We start from the raw sequence: 22,607 nt of genomic DNA on the forward strand, positions 1-22,607 counted from the left end.
CAAGCCTCCTGGTTTCTATTCACAAAAATCACACTCAAATTGGGGGATCTGTGACCTGTTATAGGATAGAGGGGAGACCCAGAAAACCGAGTGTCCGACCATCCCAGAGAGGGGCCCGCGTCCACCAACAAACCCAACAGGGGGAGAGGGGGAACATTCTACTCACCATACCGGAACCAGGCGGGCGCCAACTCCTGACAGAACCCCTCTCCACCGGGGTGGGGGGGCTGTCGACCAATACGGACGCCGTGACTCTGTTGGTCATTGGCGTCCAGGCGAGACGTTTAACTCGCAGGGTCAGTCCCCGTCCAGTGGGACTATGTCGCGGCCGACCCAGCGTGGAGCTATGGCCTGCACGCGCTCGTTGGCTGAACTGGGGTGACCACTGGATCTCAACATCCAGCCCGTCGCCCAGTTTCAGCGTACTTGCTTGAAGATCTCACAGGAACACTGGAGAAAAAAAGCTGTCTAAAAAAGTATTTGTAAAAAAAAAATCTTGCCAGGACCGAAGATCCTAGCAAGGAATCTAGGTCCTTACTCCTAACTAGACAGAAAAAAACGGATTTGCTGTAGCAGGAAGTGAGAGGATATACCCTCTGGGACTGCCCCTAGGATGTGGCCAGAACGTTTTCTTTCCTGTCTAGTCCTACTCCTGTAGAGTATAACCCGAGTTGATATTAATCAAGGAGGACTACGTCTGTCAATGAGCAACAGAGAAAATCCATTTCTCTGATGTTCATTGACAGACACAGCTCTTCATCTTCATGCCCCTAGGGTTATACTGCCCCCTACAGGAGTAGGACACTAGGCAGAGAAAAAAGCTTGAGCACACCTATGGGGCAGTCCTTGGGGGTATACTCCCACTTCCTGCTATAGGTATTGAGTTTTGTAACAAGCAGTGTCAGAAGAAAAAAAAACTCCAAAGAGGGGCAGGTGCTGTGTCCATCAATGAACATCAGAGAAATGGATTTTACGGTAAGTCAAAAAAACCCATTTTCTCTTTAGTTCATTGACGGACACAGCTCTTCATCTTCATGACTGTAGGGATGTCCCAAAGCAGTGTCAAACACGAGGGGTGGAAACAGCAGAAAACAAACTTCCCCAATGCTAAACATAGCCAACCAGGTAACATGGAGCTCAACTATTAACAGCTGGAGCTCACCTGAAAAAAAAACACCCTCAAAGAGGACAAGTCCTCTAAATAGCAGCCTGCAAAACTTTGCGGCCAAAATAAGCATCCACAGATGCCAACACATCCACTTTAAAAAAAATTGTGAATGTTTGTACATACGACCAGGTGACTGCCTTGCAAACCTACACCCCCGACGCCTGATTACGGAAGGCCCAGGAGACACTAAGCACCCGAGTAGAGTGCGCCCTGACAGGGAAAGGAGGGAAATGGCCCTTAATAGAATAAGCCTGAAACACAGTCTGTCTAATCCATCTAGAAATGGTCGCAGCAGAAGCAGCCAGTCCCTTGCAAGATCCATCCATAAGGACAAATAGTGAGTCTGACTGCTGAAACGACTCCGTAGCTGCCAGGTACACCCTAATTGCCCGAACCACATCCAGGGAATGCAAGGCAACTTCCTTAGGATGCTTAGGCATGGGACACAGGCAGGGCAACACAATGTCTTCATTCAGAAGAAAATCCGAGACAACCTTTGGAAGGAAAGATGGACATGGCCGAAGAACCACCTTATTCCTATGAACCACTAGGTAAGGTGAACGACAAGACAGCGCCAGCTCAGACAGCTCAGACACCCTGCGCACATAAGTAATAGCCATCAAAAAGGCCACCTTCTGGGACAACGTAAGCAGGGGAATCTCCTGAATATTTTCAAAGGAAAGTTTATGGAGAACTGACAACACCAAATCGAGGTCCCACGGCAGCAATGGAGAACGCACCGGGAGAACCAAGTGTCTCACTCCCTGGAGAAAGGTACGCACCAAGGAGTGTGTGGCCAACGGACGTTGAAAGAAAACCGCCAAGGCCGAGACCTGGCCTTTGATGGTACTCAAGGCCAGACGCTTCTCGACCTCTTGCTGGAGGTAGGCCAAGATCTGAGTCACCGAAAAGAATGCGAGGGTGAACCAGCAGGGATTTACTCCTTGCAATGTAGGTCTTCCAAGTACGATAGTAAATCTTTCTTGAAGTAGATTTTCTAGCCTTTAAAAGCGTAGGAATCAGAGATTCAGACAACTCTCTATCCTTCAGCATCTGGCTTTCAACAGCAAAGCCATCAAAGCCAGCGACTTTAAAGCAGGATGGAAGATCGGCCCTTGGAACAGCAGATCTTTCCTGAGAGGAAGTCTCCAGGGAGCATCGGTGACCAGCCAAACCAGATCGGCGTACCAAGACCAGCGAGGTCAGTCTGGAGCCACTAGGATGACTGGAACCCCTTCCGCCTCGATCCTGCGCAGGAGTCTCGGCAGAAGCTTGTGAGGAGGAAAGGCATATATAACAAGATACTGACTCCAAGGAGCCACTAAGGCATCTGTGGTATCGGATAGAGGATCCAGAGACCATGCCACAACCTCTGTACTTTTCTGTAGAGGCGAGAGGCCAACAGATCCACCTCGGGAGTCCCCCACCGGAGACACAACTGATGGAACACCTCCGGATGAAGTGACCATCCTCCTTGGTCTAATATCTGTCAACTGAGATTTTCCACTCCTGGAATGTGCACAGCAGAGAGGGCTGGAACGAACCGTTCTGTCCCCCTAGGAAATTTCGGCTACTTTCCGAGCCACCAGAACACTTCTTGTGCCCCCTTGGTGATTGACATAGGCCGTGGCATTGTCCAATTGGATCCATATCAGACACCCCTGGAGACAACCTGTCCAATGATCCAGACAAAGTCTGATCACACGGAGCTCCAGTAAATTGATTGGTAGCCTGCACTCTTCCAGAGTCCTGACCCCCTGAGCACATTCTCTACTGAGGACGCCTCCCCACCTGATAAGCTGGCATCCATGGTAACAACCGTCCAGTTTAAGTTTTTCCAGAGGAAGGAAAACTCTGGCTGAGGCCGAGGCTGATTCCAGAGTCTGAGCTAGATATTCCAGGCTCATGAACGGGACCAGAGCAGACCAACCAAACTCCCTTAGCATTTGCAGCATAATCTCCAAGTTGGCCAGAGCAGTCAAAGACTCGCAAAAGCAGATCATCCAGGTACCCCAATATCGCGATCCCCCACTGACGCAGTAATGCTAGAACTGGGCCCAATAATTCTGAAGCCCCGAGGAGCGAAAGCGAGACCAAAGGGTAACGCCACAAATTGATAATACTCCTCACCCATGGCAAAGCGGAGGAAGCGCTGATGGGCGACACATATGGGGACGTGAAGGTAGGCGTCATTGATGTCGTTGGAGGTGAGAAAATCCTCCTGATGTAGGGGCGCCACCACCATGCAAATGGATTCCATTCGGAACTTCTGTACCCGCACAAAACAGTTTAGCGCCTTGAGCTCCAGAATTGGACGCACCTTGCCCTCCTTCCTGGGAGCCGTAAACAGGTTTGAATAGAAACCTTGAAAATGTTCCGACGTCGGAACCGGAACAAGCACCCCTTGAAGTAACAAGTCTTGCACTGCACCATAGAGATCCTTTAAACGATCTGGGGATAAGTGCAGGTTGGAAGGGAAGAACCTTTCCGGGGGATATGATCGAAACTCCATCTGTAGCCAGAGCGAATGATTTTGTGGACCCACTTGTTCTGGATTAGGAAGGTCCACAGATCTGGAAAACAGTGAAGACGTCCCCCCACCCCCGATACAGGTGAGGGGGAATTTTTATCCGCAGGCCAGGCAGAACCTGCTCTTGGGTTGCCCGACCAGGACTTCTTGGAACCTCCAGTGAAAGCCCTGAAGGGTTTAGATCCCCTGTCTTGAGACCCAGAGGGGCAAAAAGGCCGCTTGTGAGCCGAAATGGAAGGTCCCCGTCTGCGATGGGACTCCTTACCCTTGGAAGCCTGAGGAAGAAGAGTACTCTTTCCCCCCCCGTGAGGCCTTTGATGATGTCATCCAAGGAAGCTCCAAACAGGAGATCCCCCACGAATGGAAGATTGGACAAAGCCTTCTTAGAAGCCTGGTCCACAGACCAGCATTTCAGCCAGATAATGCGCTGAAGACAGTCTAGAAATCAGGGGAGTGGCACCCAAAGAGGTGTCACAGACGAACTGTAGCCCTTGGACCAACTGGTCCGCCAGCACCACAAAAGCAGGAGGGAGCTGTTTCTCCTCCAGGTCCCGGCGTAAAATTTTGGTCCATTTAGTGATAGCTTAACACCAGGCTGATGATAAACACCGGCCTAAGTGCTGACCCAGCCACAGTGAACATATGGCGGGTCCAGGCCGCTCACCTTCTATCAGCCGGATCTGAGAAGACCGGGGACCCTTTAACCGGTATTACAGTGGCTTTATTCAACCTGGAAACTGAGGAGTCCACTACAGGAGGTACCATCCCTTTTTTAAGGAGGGACTCCCCATAAGGGTACCGCATTGCAAAATGCTTAGGGATTGCAAAGGTGCTTTTTGGGGACCCCCACTGTTTTGAGACAATATCGTCAAAGTAGGCTGGAAAGAGGAACACCCTCGCTGCTTTGGAGGACCTGTGGGTGCCAAAGGTGACCTGCGCCTCTGATGCTGTCTAAAGCCCCGTACACACGCACAGATTGTTGGCCAACTGATCGGCACTGAACTTTTGTCCAGTGTTGTTTGTTGGTTAGAATGTGCTCTAGACTTGCACTGGACTTTTGTTGGCCAACAAAAACCAACTTCAGAAGTGATGTCATGTGATGGTTGACTTTCCCTGTGTTTTTTCTTCTCTGAGCATGCCCAGTCTTGCTCATCTCATTTTTGTCTGCCGAAATCTGTACTGACTGAGGAACAATCGGCCGTTCTTTGTTGGCCAACAAAAATTTTATAGCATGCACACCAGATTTTTTTCGGCCGAAAATTCGCAGTTGGTTGCCGGAAGCATCATACTAACAAGCCTACAATCGGCAGATCGGACGTTGGCCAACAATTTACGGCCAACAATCTCTGCGTGTGTACGGGGCTTTAGTCGCATCTTCCATATGTAAGGTTTCCCGCACCGATACAATCAGTGCATCCACTAGCGCCTTTTCATGTGCAGCTAGAGGACCAGAGAAATCATCCACACTATCCGAGCACGCAGGGTGCGTGGACGCAGACCCCAAAGGATAACTTGCGTCTGCGGCGGCCGAATCCCCCCCACCCCCATCGCCAGTGCAGCACCCCATGTAACCTAAAAAGATTTAAAAAAGCTGTATTTTACAAATAATATTCCTGATTTTATAAAAGACAAATTAAAGAATGATATTTACAGGGAAAGAATAGAGAGACAAAGTGCTGCATAAAGTACGACTTTTAGAGGTACAACATGAGGCAGACAAGATTATAAAAACACATAATTTATTATATCCATTAAAATAACACATGCAAAGTATAAAGACACCTATAGAAGATGAGTACATAAACCATTGTCTTTAAAACCGGGACTAAACACCTGCCAGATGTTAATTGCCACAAAATATTAGATAAATGTATCCAATAAAGTATGTCAAGGAGTCCTCTCCAGTGTCACCATTAACCCATTTCGTGGTGGGTGCTGCTTCCTCTGGATGCGGTGGTGTATTTATTATTGCACTATATCATCATGGAAATACAACACATTATTATTACAAATACATCTCTCAACATTTTTAATTAATACTTTAAAACAGAAAGTATTTCACATTTTCTCAGGAGGCCTGGTAACTGTGCACAGAGAGAGGTCTTGGGTTGACCAAAAGGGCCTGTAAGAATCACAACACCTTGGATCCATCGGGGGGGGGGGGGGGGTGCAAATTGCTGAAAGGCCAACACCTTACAATAATTTGACATCATAAAAAATCTCATTTATATATCCACTATCCCAATACTTACAAGCTCTGGCAAGCTCTGGCATGGGGACACCCAAGGGGATAAACATCCATGTGGGTGTTGTACAAACGGCAACCAACATAAAACATGGTAATCACTGTTGAAGGTCATCATAAAAAGTCCTGCTACATATATACATACACATAAGAAAATTTCTTTATTTTAACACTTCACAGCATCTATGGATGTTATAAAACATCAGGATATAAAACAAGGTAACTTCTCATACAATGACACGTTTCCTAATTTTTGGCATATCCTCCAAAGTTTTCATTGTCCACATCCTCTACCTGTGTATAACTATAATACGGCAGAAGCTTTACATGAGTTTTTCAATTAAAAGTGTAGGTCAACTCACTGAGTTAAGGTTTTTAAGAAGAAACATCAGTTTTTTTTCTCCATAGTGGGGCTCTCCCCCCAGGGAATGATTAATATTTCTAATATATAAAGTATCTCTTAAATTTCAAAAATGAAATGTAAATATCAGACAAGGTGTATTTCCTCCTCCTCGTCAATGTGGATGGTTTGAGAGGTTTGTGCTTGTATTCTTTGTAGGGGTACTGACCTTAAGATTTCCCAGCCACGTCCACTGGCCTTACTAACCACTGGCATTTCCTGTTCTAAAGACTGAAGCCCGGATCTAGATGGTTCCCTGTATACTTGTGGTACGTCCAAAAAAGTCACATCTGAAGAACTTTGTGTTCTGGCTTTATCCTCATCACTGTGGATGGCTTGAGAGGTTTGTACTTGTAATCGTTGTAAGGGAATTGACCTTAAGATCTTCCAGCCATGTCCATTGGCCTTCCTAAACACTGGCACATCCTGTTCTAAAGACTGAAGCCTGGACGTAGATGGTTCCACGCATACTTTTGGTATGTCCAAATGAGCCATATGTGAAGCACTTTGAGTACTGGCTGTGCGAAAGGTTTTTATTAGATCACTTGGTGGTTCATCTGCCTCAGTCACCATTAATTTGGGCAGATCTGGCTTTACAACTTGGTCTTCTTTTAGGTCATTTGAGGTTTTATGGCGTGAGTTATTGATTTCTTCTTGTCCTTGGAAAGCTTCGACATAACGAAGGATCTTCTGCTGACTATTGTCCTTTCTTACCACGACCCTGTAGTACCAAAAGATTAGGTTAGAGTGTTTTTTTCATTCTGCAATAAATTCTTTTTATGCAATTACTGACCCCCTTTATCCAAAAGTAGATGGTGCAAAGTGCATTATCTACTGTCAAGTATGAAAATATATAACATCTGTGAGTATGGTTAATAAACTAGTGGCATTTAGCTACCCATACCTATCAAACAATAACTCATTTCTAGTGTATGGAGGATGTGTTGACGTTGGCAGGTGCAGATAGCTTACCTGCCAACTAGATGGCTCTGTTGCCATTATGGCATGGTAAGGGGAAAGTTATAAGCAAGTGTTAGCTACCCTTTTACAATAACCCCCCCTGTAGTGATGTAATGGGTGGAGTTAGTACCTATATAAACGCCAGCTTGAGGTGGGGCCCAGAGAATCTATAGTATGTGAACAGTACACCTCAGAGCTGCAAGTTGTGAGCCTGAACAGAGCTGAGCTAAAAGGCTGAATTCCCAGGTGAGTCATCCTGTCTCCCTTGACCTTTTTCTGCAATTCCTCTAGCGGGTTGTGTAAGGCCTTAGGGGCCTGGACAGAGTCCTCTAATGGTGCTTTTCCACTGCATGGAACCGAACGGTTCGGCTCACTTTTGTGCTTTTCCACTGCTGGTACCGCATGGTATGGTGTAGTAACGATTCATTCGGTACGGTACAGTACGACGGCGCTTTTCCACTGCATGGAACCGAACGGTTCGGCTCTCGAAAACCGTACCACCTTGATTGTTGTTCCAAGAGGTACCATACCCGGTACCATATCCCACAATCCTTTGCATGCAGTCACTACTAGCCACTGATTGGTCAGAGAATCCCACCCACCCCGTTGTTATCCCACCCACTTAACTTTAGTACTACTTTAGTGGAAAAGCAAACCATACCGTACCGTACCGAACCGTTCCAACACCGTACCATGCCTTACCAGCAGTGGAAAAGCAAACCGGGCCAAGCAGGGCCGAGTAGAGCCGAGCCGGTACTTGCAGTGGAAAAGTGCCATTATGTGAGAAATGGTGGAGTCCTGGGAATGAGTATGTTATCTGGGAGTGTACCTGGCTGGGAAAAACTATAGAAGGGACATTAGGAAGAGACTGGTATACTGACGGAAGAACCTTGTCCCTCTGACTCTCAACTGTGGGTCTTGTGACTCAGTGATGGAAGCAGTGGTGTATTTTGGCTTTGTGCTGCCCTAGGCAAGACTAAAAACTGGCGCCCCTGCCCATCTAAATTTGTCCCACCCCAGCCGCTTTAAAATTGCACACGCCTGTGCAAAAGTGACAAACGACATAAATGTTACTATCCATAGGTGATGCTTTAAAAGCCTTTACAGGTTACCACTTTAGATTTACAGAGGAGGTCTGGTGCTAGAACTACTGCTCATGATCTGACGTTCATGGTGGTACCTCCCATGTGTAGGATGATCGCTGTTTGCGTGTGTGTTGAGCCAACACGTAGGTTCGCCTTTGCGTGCAGTCATTTTTTAAATTATTAATTTGTTTTTTTTTTTTGACACTGTTGCTTTAATTTTTCTTTATCACTTTTATTGCTGTCACAAGGTATGTTAACATGTGTAAGGCAATCAGTGTTTTCTTATGTAGGTGCCTTCAACATGTGCATTTACATACATATGTGCATGTACTTGGAGATGGGGCAGAGCAGGCACAACATTTTTTTAGGGGGTTTAAGTTCTTGGGTGTACCTTTAAGTTTCACTTATCTTTATTGTTATCACATAGGGGGACCAAAAGCCTTCTATATGCGCTATGCAATTTTAATTTAACAGGATCTCCTCATTAAGTCATCAGGGGTCTATTAGACCCCTAATGTCTCCCCTGCACTCAATGCAGGGCTTTTTCCCTGACCATAGTAGCCAGGGAAATTGACAGAAGTAACCATAAGTGACAAAATCTTCGTGGCTTCCATGTTCTTACTAGCTAGGGGAGATAACGAATGGAATAATATTGGTCTTCCTTCTCTCTACCTGGTGACACCAACCGTGCGGAGAGCTGCCAGATTGCTTCAACCTGAAAGCCAACAGCCAGCTTGTGAAATGTGCACAATATTTGTGTAAACCCCCGTCACTATTACTGCCATATGAGATACATTGGTAGCAGTAAAAGGGTTTAAATACATCCTGGAGCTCTCTGAAAACAGAGGTAAAAAGAAAATGCCAACTACAGCAATTCACCTCACCGTAAGTACCAATGGTCTCCTAATCCATATTCTGTGCCACAAATGCCTGATCGAGGCCAGAGGAATCGTGGGAGCTTTCTCTCCAACATCACTGCGGTTGCAGCAACCTGATAAAAAGAGAGGCAAGGTATATGTATGTCTTTACTGTGACATTGAAATAAATTGTTGTACAATATACTTAAATTTGATTTTCAAAACAATTAAATTGGGACACATACAGTATGAATATGTATATATCCTAAGATCTCATGTTAGGTGTATTCCTTGACTCTGACCTCTCCTTCAAGCCCCACATTCATTAACTAGCTCAGTCTTAACTAGTGATGATCGAACGGTTCGGGTCGACCATCGGTTCGAACCGAACATTGGGTGTTCAAGGGGTTTGGACGAATTTAGAACTTTTTGCTGAAAAAGTTTGTAATTCGGCAACCAGAACCGACCAAAATGCAATGGGCCAGGAAATGGGCTTTAAAAGCCTGTGATTGGACCAGAACCATTAGTAAAAGCCAATTGAGGGGGCTGGAGAATGCTAGGAATGTGATTGGAGTGACTAGGGGGTCCCTAGGCCAATCATTAGTGAATTACCCCCCCCCCCCCAGTATATAAGATAGCCCCCGCCAAATTCCTAGCATTGTAATACAGGGACATGGAAGTCCCTTAAAAGTGTCATTTAGCATTTAGCATTTATTAGTGTGAGGAAAGGGATATCTAGTGTAGTTAGGGTGCGCTTTTACACTTTAGTTAGATGCAAAAATTTAGTTTCTGTAGGGAAAGTGTTCAGTGCCAGGGTGACCGTAATGTAGTGTAGGGTGAACTGACACTGACTGCTATGGCAGGGTGAACAAGCCCTTCCATATCAGGGTGACTGCTATAGAGAAAAGATAGTTTCTCTTAAGTCACATTCGGTGCACTAATCTCGCCGGTCAGCCTGCTTTTTGGCTGCAGGCGTTTATAGGGATTTTTTGAGGACATGTTTGGAGTCAGGCATGACATCTGAACATGTGTATAGGGGGTATATATATATATATATATATATATATATATATACATACACACCCATGTATGTATATATACACCTGCACATATATAGGTGTGAAAGGAGCAGAAAACACTACTTGCGCTAATGAAATAAATAACATCAATATAGTTACGCTCCTATCACACCTATATATGTGTATGTGTAAAATACATATAAGTGTGTGTATATATATATATATATATATATATATATATATATATATATATATATATATATATATATATATATATATACCCCTATACACAAGTTCAGATGTTTTGCCTGCCTCCAAAGAACCCAAAAAAATGCCCAAAAAAACGCTAGTGCCAAAACAAAAAAAAAAAAAAAACGCCCAGGTGTGTTGTTGCAGGCATTTTTTGGGGGTTTTTGGAGGCAGGCAAAACATCTGAACTTGTGTATAGTGGTATATATACACACATACTTATATGTATTTTACCCTTACACATATATAGGTCTTATAGGAGCGGAGCCATATTAGTGTAAATTATTTCATTAGCGCAAGCATATATTTCTGCTACTATCACACCTATATATGTCTAGGTGTATATATACATACAAGTATGTGTGTATATATACCCGTATACACAAGTTCAGATGTTTTGCCTGCCTCAAAAGACCCCAAAAAACGCCCAAAAAAACGCCTGCTACTAAACCGGCAAGGTGTGAAAATAGCGAAGCCATATCCCTGTTCTATAAGCGACCTAATACAAACAATCTTTTTTTTTTTTATGGTTCTGGACATGCTACAGAGCTGAAACTTCACAGGTACACTTTTTAGACCCCCAAGATACTAAATCCAATTTTTTTTTTTTTAATTTTTTCAATAATTGGCTCTCTATCAAAAATGACAATTTTTAAGAACTTTTTTTTTGTGTGATTAACCACTTAAGCCCCGGAAGGTTTTACCCCCTTCCTGACCAGGGGTTTTTTTGCAATTTTTTACTGCGTGACTTTAACGGACAATTGCGCGGTCGTGCGACGCTGTACCTAAACAAATTTCACGTCCTTTTTTTCCCACAAAAAGAGCTTTCTTTTGGTGGTATTTGATCACCTGTGCGATTTTTTGATCATGCGCTATAAACAAAAAAAGAGCATAATTTTTGCAAAAAATAACAATATTTTTCACTTTTTTTTATATGAAATTCCCCCAAAAAATAATGTAAAAATCAAAATTTTTTAACATTTTCGGCCAAATTGTGTTATGCTACATATGTTTGGTAAAAAAAAAAAATCGCAAAAAGCGTATTTTGATTGGTTTGCGCAAAAGTTATCGCGTTTACTAACAAAGGGAAAAATTTTTGTCATTTTTGGGGGGTTTTTTTTAACGAGTAATGGCGGCGATCTGCGATTTTTTTTGCGGTACTGCGACATTGCGGCGGACAGATCGGACCCTTGACTGACATTTTTGACACTTTTGGGGGTACCAGTGACATTACTGCAGTAATCAGTGCTATATATATGCACTGTTACTGCAAAAATGACACTGGCAGGGAAGGGGTTAACTGTATGGGACAGGGAGGGGTTAAGTGTGTCCTAGGGGCATGCTTCTAACTGTAGTGGGACAATGCTATTGGTGTAAAAACAAAGATCAACGGTTCTACATAGTAGAACCGTCTGATCTGCATTTTTACACAGGGAGAATGACAAGTGGCTTGTTTACATAAGCCGCTCTGTCTTTCTCCCGCTGTACCGGCGATCGTAGTGTGACCGGCGGACATCGGGTCCGCCGGTCACACGCCCGCACTCCTCCCTGAACGAGCCGAGGCGGGCGCGCGCCTCAGCGGGCGCGCGCTCGCCCGCTATTGGCTCTAATAGCAGTGACAGGCGAGTGACGTAGATCTACGTCACTCTGCCTGGCCGGGGCTGACTGCCGCAGTAAATATACTGTGCGCAATCGGCAACCGGTTAATAGTCCCTGGGTATGACCCAGAGCCCTAGGCACTTTTTAGGGGCATTTATTGGGTTTTAGGGCTTCAAAATGGTGTTTTTTGATTACCGAAGTTCGGGTCCCATTGATTTAAATGGGGTTCTGAAATCCGGGCTGAACTTTCGGGAAGTTCGGATGTTCTGGCCGAACCGAACTTTTGAAAAGTTCGATCATCCCTAGTCTTAACCTCTGCAACATTTCCAGAATTTGCCCCTTCCTGAAAAAGGACACCACAAAATAACTTATTCTCTCCTCAGTTATATCTTGCCTTAAATACTGAAGTAGTGGAGGAAACTAAGGGGAAAGTAATACTGGACATATGCTATAGGCCCATAATCAGAGGGAGGAAGGGGAGGTGGACCTCCTATCGTGGCTTGGAATGTCGGCAAGGATGGGAAATGTCATTATAATAGGGGATTTTAATTATCCAGATATCGACTGGGCAGAAGGAACCACACACTTGTCTAAGGCTCGCCATTTCGCAAACATTTTGCAGGACAATTTAATGGGTCAGATGGTGAAAGCACCAACAAGAAACAAGGTGTTACTAGACCTACTGATTAGGAATACAGACCTGATCGAGAATGTAGAAATACGGGACAACTTAGGAAACAGTAATTACAGGTCAATTAGTTTCAGTATAAATCACAGAAATAGAAAACACAAGGGTAATACAAGAACACTGAATTTCAAAAGAGCCAACGTCTCTACACTGAGCTCTTTGCTAGACGATATTATTTAGGATAGAATCTTAGGAACAAAGAACACAGAGGAAAAAGGGGAATGCTTTAAATACATACTAAATAAAGGTATTGGCCACTGCATTCCAACAGGGAATATGTTTAAAAGAGCTAAAATAAACCCTAGGGGACTAAACTCCAACATAAAAATGCATATGAAAACAAAGGAAAAGGCCTTCAAAAAATACAAGGCTGAGGGGTCATTGTTGGCATTCCAACAATACAAAAAAATGCAATAAGAAATGTAAGAGTGCAATCAAGGTGGCTAAGATAGAACAGGAAAGGCATAAAGCGGAAGAGAGTAAAAAAAAAAAAAAAGAAATTCTTTAAGTATTTAAATAGTAAGAAAGTGAGACTGGAACATATTGGCCCCATAAAGGATGATGAAGAGATTTGGCTACAAAGGACTGGTAGAAAGCAAAGGATTTGAATAAATTCTTCTCCTCAGTCTTCACTAAAGAAATCAAATAGTCTGCAAGCTATTGGAGGGGTTGAGAAGGGACTTAATACAAGACTTTAGTAATGAAAACGGTATCATTAGTAGTAATCAGCATGGATTCATGAAGAATTGTTTTTGCCAGACCAATCTATTAACCTTCTATGAAGAAGTGAGCTGCCATCTAGATATAGGAAGGCCTGTAGATGTATTGGATCTGGATTTTGCAAAGGCATTTGATACAGTTCCCCACAAACATTTACTGTGCAAACTAAGGTATGAAGGTATGGACCAAAGGGCAAGTACCTGGACTGAAAACTGGCTTCAGGGGCAAGTCCAAAGGGTGGTGATAAATGGCGAGTACTTGGAATGGTCTGGTGTGGAAAGTGGGGTCCCCCAGGGATCTGTCCTGGGACCAATCCTGTTTATTCATAAAGGATCTAGAGATATCGGGTTGCTATGCTAACCTTTTGGGGGTGTACTTGTAGAGATTTCCAAGCAATTTGTGTGATAAATGGGAAAGGGATGTGGGTGAGATTCCGGGTGAACAATGGGAGGAGGCATTGGAGGCGGTCAGGATATGCTTGTTGAAGGTTTCCCAACTTTAAATTCTTCTTAGGGTTCACTACACTCTGCTCAAACTAAACTCGATGGGTTTAAGACCAGACGCGCATAGTTGTAAATGTGGGGTTGGGGGGGTAGACAGGCAACATAATTCACTTGCTGTGGAGATGCCCCAATTTGCACCGATATTGGTCCAGGGTAGTGGCCACGGTAAATACTGCTCTGGGTATAGTGGTCCCTTTGGATCCCAAACGTATATTGGGTATACTCAACATGGTCACTTGGGACAGATGTCTGAGGGAGGGGATGGCAAGAGCCCTATTTCAGGCACGCAAACTTTTGTTGGTACACTGGATCGCACCTGAACCACCCACACACAGAATGTGGCTTGAACAGATGGGCAACACACTGTGACTTGAAAAGCTTATCTATCAGCACAGAGGTTTCCCTCTTAAGTTTGAAAAATGATGGGGTAGCTTGCTAGCTACCCCGGGTCTAGCTCCTACCTATCTGGTATTGGACAGACTGTTACAGTAGAATTGCACTTGTTTCTTACTGTGCAGAGGCAGAGATATGCTTGGTGGTAATTGTTTGCACGATAGTTAAACTTTGTAACCCTCAGCTGTATTTGTATTGCTATGTATGCACCTGTACTATTGCACTGCTGTATTGTTTGTTGGCATATCAATAAACTTGTTCTTGATTTAAAAAAAATGAAAAACATAAATGATCTAGAGGATGGGATAAACAGCTCAATCTCAGTATTTGCGGATGATACTAAGCTAATCAGGGCAATAACTTTTACGCAGGATGTGGAAACCTTAAAAGAAGACCTGAATGATGGGGTGGGCCACTACATAGCAAATGAGGTTTAATGTTGGAAAATGTAAGGTAATGCATTTGGGTGCCAAAAATATGAATGCAAGTTACTCACTAGGGGGAGAACCTCTGGGGGAATCTAGGATGGAAAAGGACCTGGAGGTTCTAGTAGATGACAAGCTCACCAATGGCATGCAATGCCAAGCTGCTGCAAGCAAAGCCAACAGAAGACTGGCATGTATTAAAAAGGGTATTCACTCTAGAGATAAAAAAATAATTTCCCCAGTCTTCAAGACTTTGATCCGGCCACATCTTGAGTATGCCGTCCAGTTCTGGGCACTCAGGAAAGATGTGCTGGAACTGGATAGAGTCCAGAGAAGGGCAATAAAGCTAATAAAAGGGACTGGCGGACTTCAGGTACCAAAACAAAAATTTAAAAAAAGAGAAAAAATATATATACAAGTCTGGGAGCTCTGAACTACCTATACAAAGAGAAGAGGTCCTACCCCTTAAAAAACATCATATAAAAAAAATAAAAAACAAGAAAAAGAAAAGATGAACACACACTATTGATTACCTCTAAAAAGTTTATCAAATTTGCCAATTTAGGCAAATGTAACAATTGACAGCATCATAATCCAAAGAGCCCTCAAAACCCTCCCCCAAACCTACTCCACTCAGTTAACACACACCTAATTCACTCAAAAAACACCCTATATGAAACCCCACTCAAAAAAGTACTCCCGTGGGAGCTGGTGATAAACTCCCCTCAGAACCCCCTCCTTCCTGCCAAAAAAGCCTGCATGAATAACTCCACAATGGAGACAGCTACTATAAAAGTATCAGTACTCCGAGAGACCTGTACCCCACCTTAAAACCACAATGGGTCAATGAGGTGCTAGGGTTGTACAAGGTAGGGACTAAATACAGAGGAGACAAACACTGCAGAGCTCAAGCAAAAAAACATAATATTATGAACTGTTATAATTAGATAAAACAGCATAATGAGCTACAGCCCATATCCAATGTACAGACACAGAGATCCTGTAGAGTTGTAGATGGTAATGCGTTCCCAAGAGAGGTGCTATTTAACCAGGTAAGTGTCTAAGATTAAGCACACTTAACCATATAGCAATCCACCATCGGTATCACAGCTTGTACGGAAACAGGGGAGAAATCAGAGCAGCATGGACCAAAGAGAAGACATAGGCAAAAGCATCCAGTCCTTGATGAATGGAATATATAATTGTATTAGACTCTCATAGGTGTGTGGTCCGGCCTGTAGCACTAAGGTGGTCCTAAAAGTAGAGTAAAGGGCCATACACACTATAAGATTTTCTGAAAATTTTTTCCTTCAGATTTGCCTTTTCTATGTAGTGCAAGGGCCTGCCAGATTGCATACAAATTGAAAGTGTTTAGGTTTGACCTCATATTATATGGTTTTGGTAAGTCTAAAGGAAAAAGTCTTCAGAAAATCTTAATAGTGTGTATGGCCCATAACTCTTACCCTTCCCTCAGCATACAGCCGATTTGACCATTTACACAATCACTTTGGGTCCGTTAGGACAGTATTACTCAGGATCCTCGGACCTGTCGGGTGGTTTTCCGCTGTGCTGCATTATGTCTAGTGCTTGCCTCTGATGAAGATACATTTTGAAGAGTTGATTGATTTGCATTACAATCTTGGACTCAACGGACTTACGATGTAGTGGTGGGGGGAAAGAAAATCAGCTCCCGCTATATACTAATCAGTCTCAGATAGTCCAGGCTGGTACTTACATCGGGTGTACCAAGGTATAACTCATGCGGCAAGACAGGGTGGATGGGGCTCGTCCCTGTGTCTACATGTTTCGTTCTGCCCACCGGAACTTTGTAAGGGCTTAAGTTTGTTTTCCAATTTTCTTGGGTGAGGGTTTTGTGGGATCTTTGGATTCTGTTGCTGTCAAGTGTTACATTTGCCTAAATTAATAAACTTTTTAGAGGTAACCAATAGGGTGTGTTCATCTTTTCTTTTTCATATGACTGGAGGACTTCAGCTATGAGGAAAGACTACAAGCATTGAACTTATTCTCTCTGGAGAAGAGACACTTGAGAGGGGATATGATAGCGATGTTCAAATACCGTACTGGCAACCCTAGCATAGGGAATAAACGTTTCACTTTTCAGCAAAAGGGAATTTAAAAAGACACGTGGTGTACCATTCACTAAAATTAAAAGAGAAGCGGTTTAACTTTTAACTGCGTAAAGGGGTCTTTACTGTCAGAGCAGTAGGGATGCTTCTCTTCCAGTGGTATCAGCAGGGAGCATTGATAGTTTCAAAAAACTATTAGATGGGCACCCTAACTACCACAACATACAGGGGTATTCGATGTACTATTGACATAACTACTTATACACACACACACACACATCATAGGTTGAACTGGATAGACTGGTGTCTCTTTTCAACCTCACTAACTATGCAACTCCCTCCTCACTCACCAACCTTTACACAGGCTATCCCCGCTTCAGTCCAATCAATGTTGCTGCTAGACTAATACACCATATTAACGGATCCATGATTGCTGCCCCTGTCTGCCCCTGTCTGCCAATCCCTTCACTGGCTTCCCCTACCCCACCGTATAAAATTCAAAATACTAACCACAATGCTTTTGTGGCTCGCTATCAGTGGCCCCCAAGCTGGAGCTGTAGGAGAGGCCCTCCTCTACACATCAGGCTCACCGACCTGGCTTCCTGTCTGCCTTCTATATCTAATTTTCCCGACCATTACCAATACGGCTTGTCTGACCCTGCATCCTGCTCATCCGGCCTGCTACAACAATCAGTCTAGCAAATCCTGCTTCCAGCTGCCTTCTACAGTCTGCCAAGGTGCGTGCCAGCTCTTCCACTTCCAGCCCACTTGCTGCCACATCTATATGCTGACTGCTGCCATGCTGACTACTGGACTAATTATAGATGCTCTTACGTCCCCGTGCTTTTGTGGCTCGCTATCAGTGGCCCCCAAGCTGGAGCTGTAGGAGAGGCCCTCCTCTACACGTCAGGCTCACCGACCAGGTACGTGACACTGTGTTGTAATTGTACTGTCCACCTTTATATTGTAAAGTGCTGTGAAAACTGTTGGTGCTATATAAATCTCAAAAAAAAATAATCTTTCGGCTATCAACCCTTGTGGTACCTGAGCTCTCCACAGCTCATCCCTTTCCTGTGCCACCCTCCAATGGGTGTCTCCCATCATGGCGATCAGCAGATTCAGCATCAGGAGGTTGGCGAGGATGGTGAAGGAAAAATATATAATGTGGAAAATAAATGGAAGGTCCACATCATAGTTCGTGGGGGCGTTGATGACGTTGAGAAAAAGTTCAAAGGTACTGAAAATAGTCATGAGGTAGTTGTAGAACCATCCAAACTGGCTGGGATCTTCTGTCTGGAAGATGACGTAAAATGCTGGCAGAAGGAAGACACAAACAAAGAGATTGATGAACATGATCAGTTGCATTTTAATACAGAAGAGGAGACATAATTTTCTTAAAAATGGTTTTAAACTACAGGCCTATGTGCATTTTGGTGCATCAATGCATGGGAGCCCCATTTTGGGAACAAGGGTTGCAGTGGTCACAAGCTCCTGCAGGACTAAAGCCCCGTACACACGTAGCGATTGTCGGCCGTAAATATTCGGCCGCCGAACGATTGGCCGATTGTAGGCTTGTTAGTATGATGCTTCTGACAGCCGACAGCGCATTTTCGGCCGAACAGAATCTGTCATGCAGGCATTAAAATTTTTGTTGGCCAACACCAGAACGGCCGATTGTTCGCCAGTCAGTACAAAATTCGGCCGACAGACAGCAGATTTGCAAGACTGGGCATGCTCAGAAAAGAAAAAAGACAAGGAAAGTTAACCATCACATGACATCACTTCTGCAGTCGGCTGTTGTTGGCCGACAAAATTTGTGTGCAGTCTTTTGCAGTTTTCAACAGACACGACAGCCCTCGGACAAAAGACGGCCGATCGGTACGTGTGTACGGGGCTTAAATGGACCTCTCTGCAATCTGTATATTGATTGAAATCATAGGTTTGCACTGCCTATTGCATTAGGGGGATGCACCTCACAGCTCAATCACCCATGCATGTGTCTGTCTACATATATATGGTCCCTGAACATTGATCTCCCTGCCGGCACAGTGAAAGAAGTGTGTAAACACCTCTTTTGGCAGAGCCAGTAAGAAGGAGATATCTCCCATCTCCCCACCTGCACCAGAGTAATAAAGCTAATGTACACAAGGGGATTAGGGTGTGCCCAGGCACAGCTGGCACACCCTGTGTGCACGCCAATGATTGAAATGCATCCACATTATGGCACTTTTCCACTGCAAGTACCGGCTCGGCTCTACTCGGCCCTGCTTGGCCCGGTTTGCTTTTCCACTGCTGGTACCGCATGGTACGGTGTTGGAACGGTTCGGTACGGTACGGTATGGTTTGCTTTTCCACTTAAAGTAGTACTAAAGTTAAGTGGGTGGGATAACAACGGGGTGGGTGGGATTCTCTTACCAGTCAGTGGCTAGTAGTGACTGCATGCAAAGGATTGTGGGATATGGTACTGGGTATGGTACCTGTTGGAACCACAATCGAGGTTGTACTGTTTTTGAGAGCCGTACCGTTCGGTTCCATGCAGTGGAAAAGGTCTGCCGTACCGTAGTGAACCGTTCCTACACCGTACCATGCGGTACCAGCAGTGGAAAAGCACAAAAGCGAGCCGAACCGTTCGGTTCCATGCAGTGGAAAAGCGCCTTTACAGTGTACAGCCCCAGCATCTTAAAGATGCAGGAAATAGAGTCAAGTGTTGAGATTATGCAACATCATGAGTTACATCATTAGTGCCTGCCCAATGGGTGAGGCAAGAAAACAGTGGACCTGGAAAAACAGGAAGATAACAGCACTACTGGGGCAGGAATGGATGTGGGGAGTGGATTGCACATTGTGGCAAATGGTGGATTACCCCCATTACAATTTAATTATGCCTTAATCTGACCTTTTTTGCAATCCCCTGCACAATCAGCACATACAGCTCCATAGAGGATTGTACATCTGTGCTGTGTAACTAATTCCTGTTTCATCAATTACTTCCAGACTTCCAAGACGGGATTGACCTTGAGAAATCTCATAATACCGGCTATTTTTTTTACAGCAGGCTTGTCGTGTGGCAAGAAGGGTGTTCGTGGGTGCAAGAAGGATCTTCACCAGCAATGATGTCCAGGATCACCACATAATAGACAATAGTGGGGTGGGGAGAATTGGGCTGTTTGCAATTTGTGGCTATAAAATGTAATTTCTCAGGTCAATTATTTAAAAAAATGTGGAATTATAGGGCAAGTTGGCACCAAACATTTTAGTATTCGGTAAGTTCTGGAACGTTCAGTCACATGGTAGTCTCTTCTATCTCCGGGGGATTCTCAGGTTAGGGTTAGGTGAGACCTGTGCATTGGGTTTCTAGGCTCTCACACCTGCTGGGCCCATTATGAGGACTCTTAATATTGCTGTCAGATTTTTAATTTATCTTATATTATAGAAAATGTAACAAGAGGAACTAGGACACACAAAAGGTAGGCAAAAACACCCAAAACTCCCAGGTGGACAGGAGCAAGATTATAGCAGGAAGATCCCACACTTGGAATATCTAAGATATATGGGAAGCCAGGGACTGACTCACCAGACTCTACCCATATTTATAATACCATTTTTGAGTCTACAGAATATTTAGGCTTTAATATCTACTGTATAATCGTAATTCATCTTCAGAATTCTTTACTTACTTGTTGCATATCCAAAAATGACCACAGCCATCAGCCAACAAAACCGTAGCAAGTCTCCAAATATCATCTGCAGAAACCAAAAAAGTTAGATTTTCTCACAGAGCCACAATTTTAGATACATATCAGACTTCCGACAATTACCAAGGTCAGATATTATATGTCTCCATCCCTGATTGTGTGGTTTCGGTGTGATTCTTTACTTTTTAGGCACAGTTCTTTCATTTTCTCCTTACTTAACCACTTTACCACCGGAGGATTTTGCTGTCTTACGTCCAGGCCACTTTTCGCGATTCGGCACTGTGCGACTTTAACTGACAATTGCGCGGTCATGCAACGCCGTACCCAAACGAAATTTACGTTCTTTTTTTCCCCACAAACAGAGCTTTATTTTGGTGGTATTTGATCACCTGTGCGATTTTCATTTTTTGCGATATTAATTAAAAATGCTACAATTTTGAAAAAATTACAATATTTTTCTACTTTGACAGTTAAAAAATATCCAATATATTAAATTTTTGTCATATATTTAGGACAAAATTTATTTAGCTACATGTCCTTGACAAAAAAATTCTCAGTGAGCGTATTTTTAACCGCTTTATGACCGGAAGGTTTTACCCCATTTCTGACCAGGCCATATTTTGCGATTCGGCACTGCGTTATTTTAACGGACAATTGCGTGGTTGTGCAACGCTGTACCCAAATTAAATTTATGTCCTTTTTTTCCCCACAAATAGAGCTTTCTTTTGGTGGTATTTTATCACCTGTGCGATTTTTACTTTTTGCGCTATAAACAAAAAAAGAGCGACAATTTTGAAAAAATAACAATATTTTTCACATTTTTTTATATGAAATTCCCCCCCCCCCCAAAAAAAAAATGTAAAAATCAAAAATTTTTTTATCATTTTAGGCCAATTTGTTTTCAGCTACATATTTTTGGTAAAAAAAAAAAAAAAAAAATCGCAATAAGCGTATTTTGATTGGTTTGCGCAAGAGTTATTGCGTTTACTAACTAAGGGAAAGATTTCTGTAATTTTTGGTGTTTTTTTTTTTTTTTTAACGAGTAATGGCGGCGATCTGCGATTTATTTTGCGGGACTGCGACATTGCGGCGGACAGATCAGACCCTTGACTGACATTGACACTTTTGGGGGTACCAGTGACATTACTGCAGTAATCAGTGCTATAAATATGCACTGTTACTGTAAAAATGACACTGGCAGGGAAGGGGTTAATTTTATTGGAGAGGGAGGGGTTAATGTATGCCTGGTGCTTACTGACGTGTGTGGGGGGAGGTGACTGTGTGACACAGACACAGATCGCATGTTCAGCTATGCTGAACCCTGCAATCTGACCCTGCCTGTCACTTAGGAGATCCGCCCGCTTTGTTTACACAAGCGGAAGGATTTCCACACTATATCCCCGACGATCGGGGAAGAGCAGCTCCTCCCCTGGCCCGACTCCCGCTGTAACTGAATACAGCGGGAGCGAGCCTCCGGCGCCGCGCGCGTGCCGCCGAGAGATGGGAATGTCTGGTGACGTAGGTCTACGTCGCCAGACGATAACGAGCCACTTTGCCGCAGTACAGTCAACGTGACTGGTCGGCAAGTGGTTAAAGCAAACACCTTAAGGTCTAATAGTTGCTACATTGTCAGTGGCCTAACCTCAAGTATATAATACACATCCTATGTTTTTCAACTCCTGAGTAGGGTTGAGCGAACACCTAGATGTCCGTGTTCGACGGGTTCGGCCGAACTTTAAAAAAAAGTCCGGGTCCGTGTCCCGGACTTTTACCGAACTTTTCCCGGACGCCGAACCCCATTGAAGTCAATGGGGACCCGAACTTTAAGGCACTAAAATGGCTCTAAAACACCAAAGGAAAGGGCTAGAGTGCTGCAAATGGCAGCAAAACGTAATTAAGAGCATGGCAAGTGCTCTGCAAACAAATGTGGATAGGGAAATAACTTAAAACAACAAAAAAAAACAGAAAAATAAAACAATGTTCT

General features: G+C 44.0%; 1 protein-coding gene across 1 annotated transcript in view; it reads right to left on the reverse strand.

The window, feature by feature from the left end:
- Nucleotides 1-6,362: 6,362 nt before the first annotated feature.
- The window catches only part of LOC309563654 (transient receptor potential cation channel subfamily V member 5-like), a 91,544-nt gene continuing 75,299 nt past the window's right edge, over nucleotides 6,363-22,607 (reverse strand). Inside the window, exons 12-15 of the mRNA XM_082268228.1 lie at nucleotides 20,606-20,672; nucleotides 17,973-18,241; nucleotides 9,273-9,379; nucleotides 6,363-7,064 (exon numbers count right to left, since the gene is read on the reverse strand). Of these exons, the coding sequence (XP_082124354.1) occupies nucleotides 6,431-7,064; nucleotides 9,273-9,379; nucleotides 17,973-18,241; nucleotides 20,606-20,672 (1,077 nt within the window). The 3' untranslated portion in view covers nucleotides 6,363-6,430. The remainder of the gene's footprint in view (nucleotides 7,065-9,272; nucleotides 9,380-17,972; nucleotides 18,242-20,605; nucleotides 20,673-22,607) is intronic.

This window comes from Pelophylax lessonae, assembly GCF_965119305.1.
Source record: "Pelophylax lessonae genome assembly, chromosome: 9".
Lineage (NCBI taxonomy): Eukaryota > Metazoa > Chordata > Amphibia > Anura > Ranidae > Pelophylax > Pelophylax lessonae.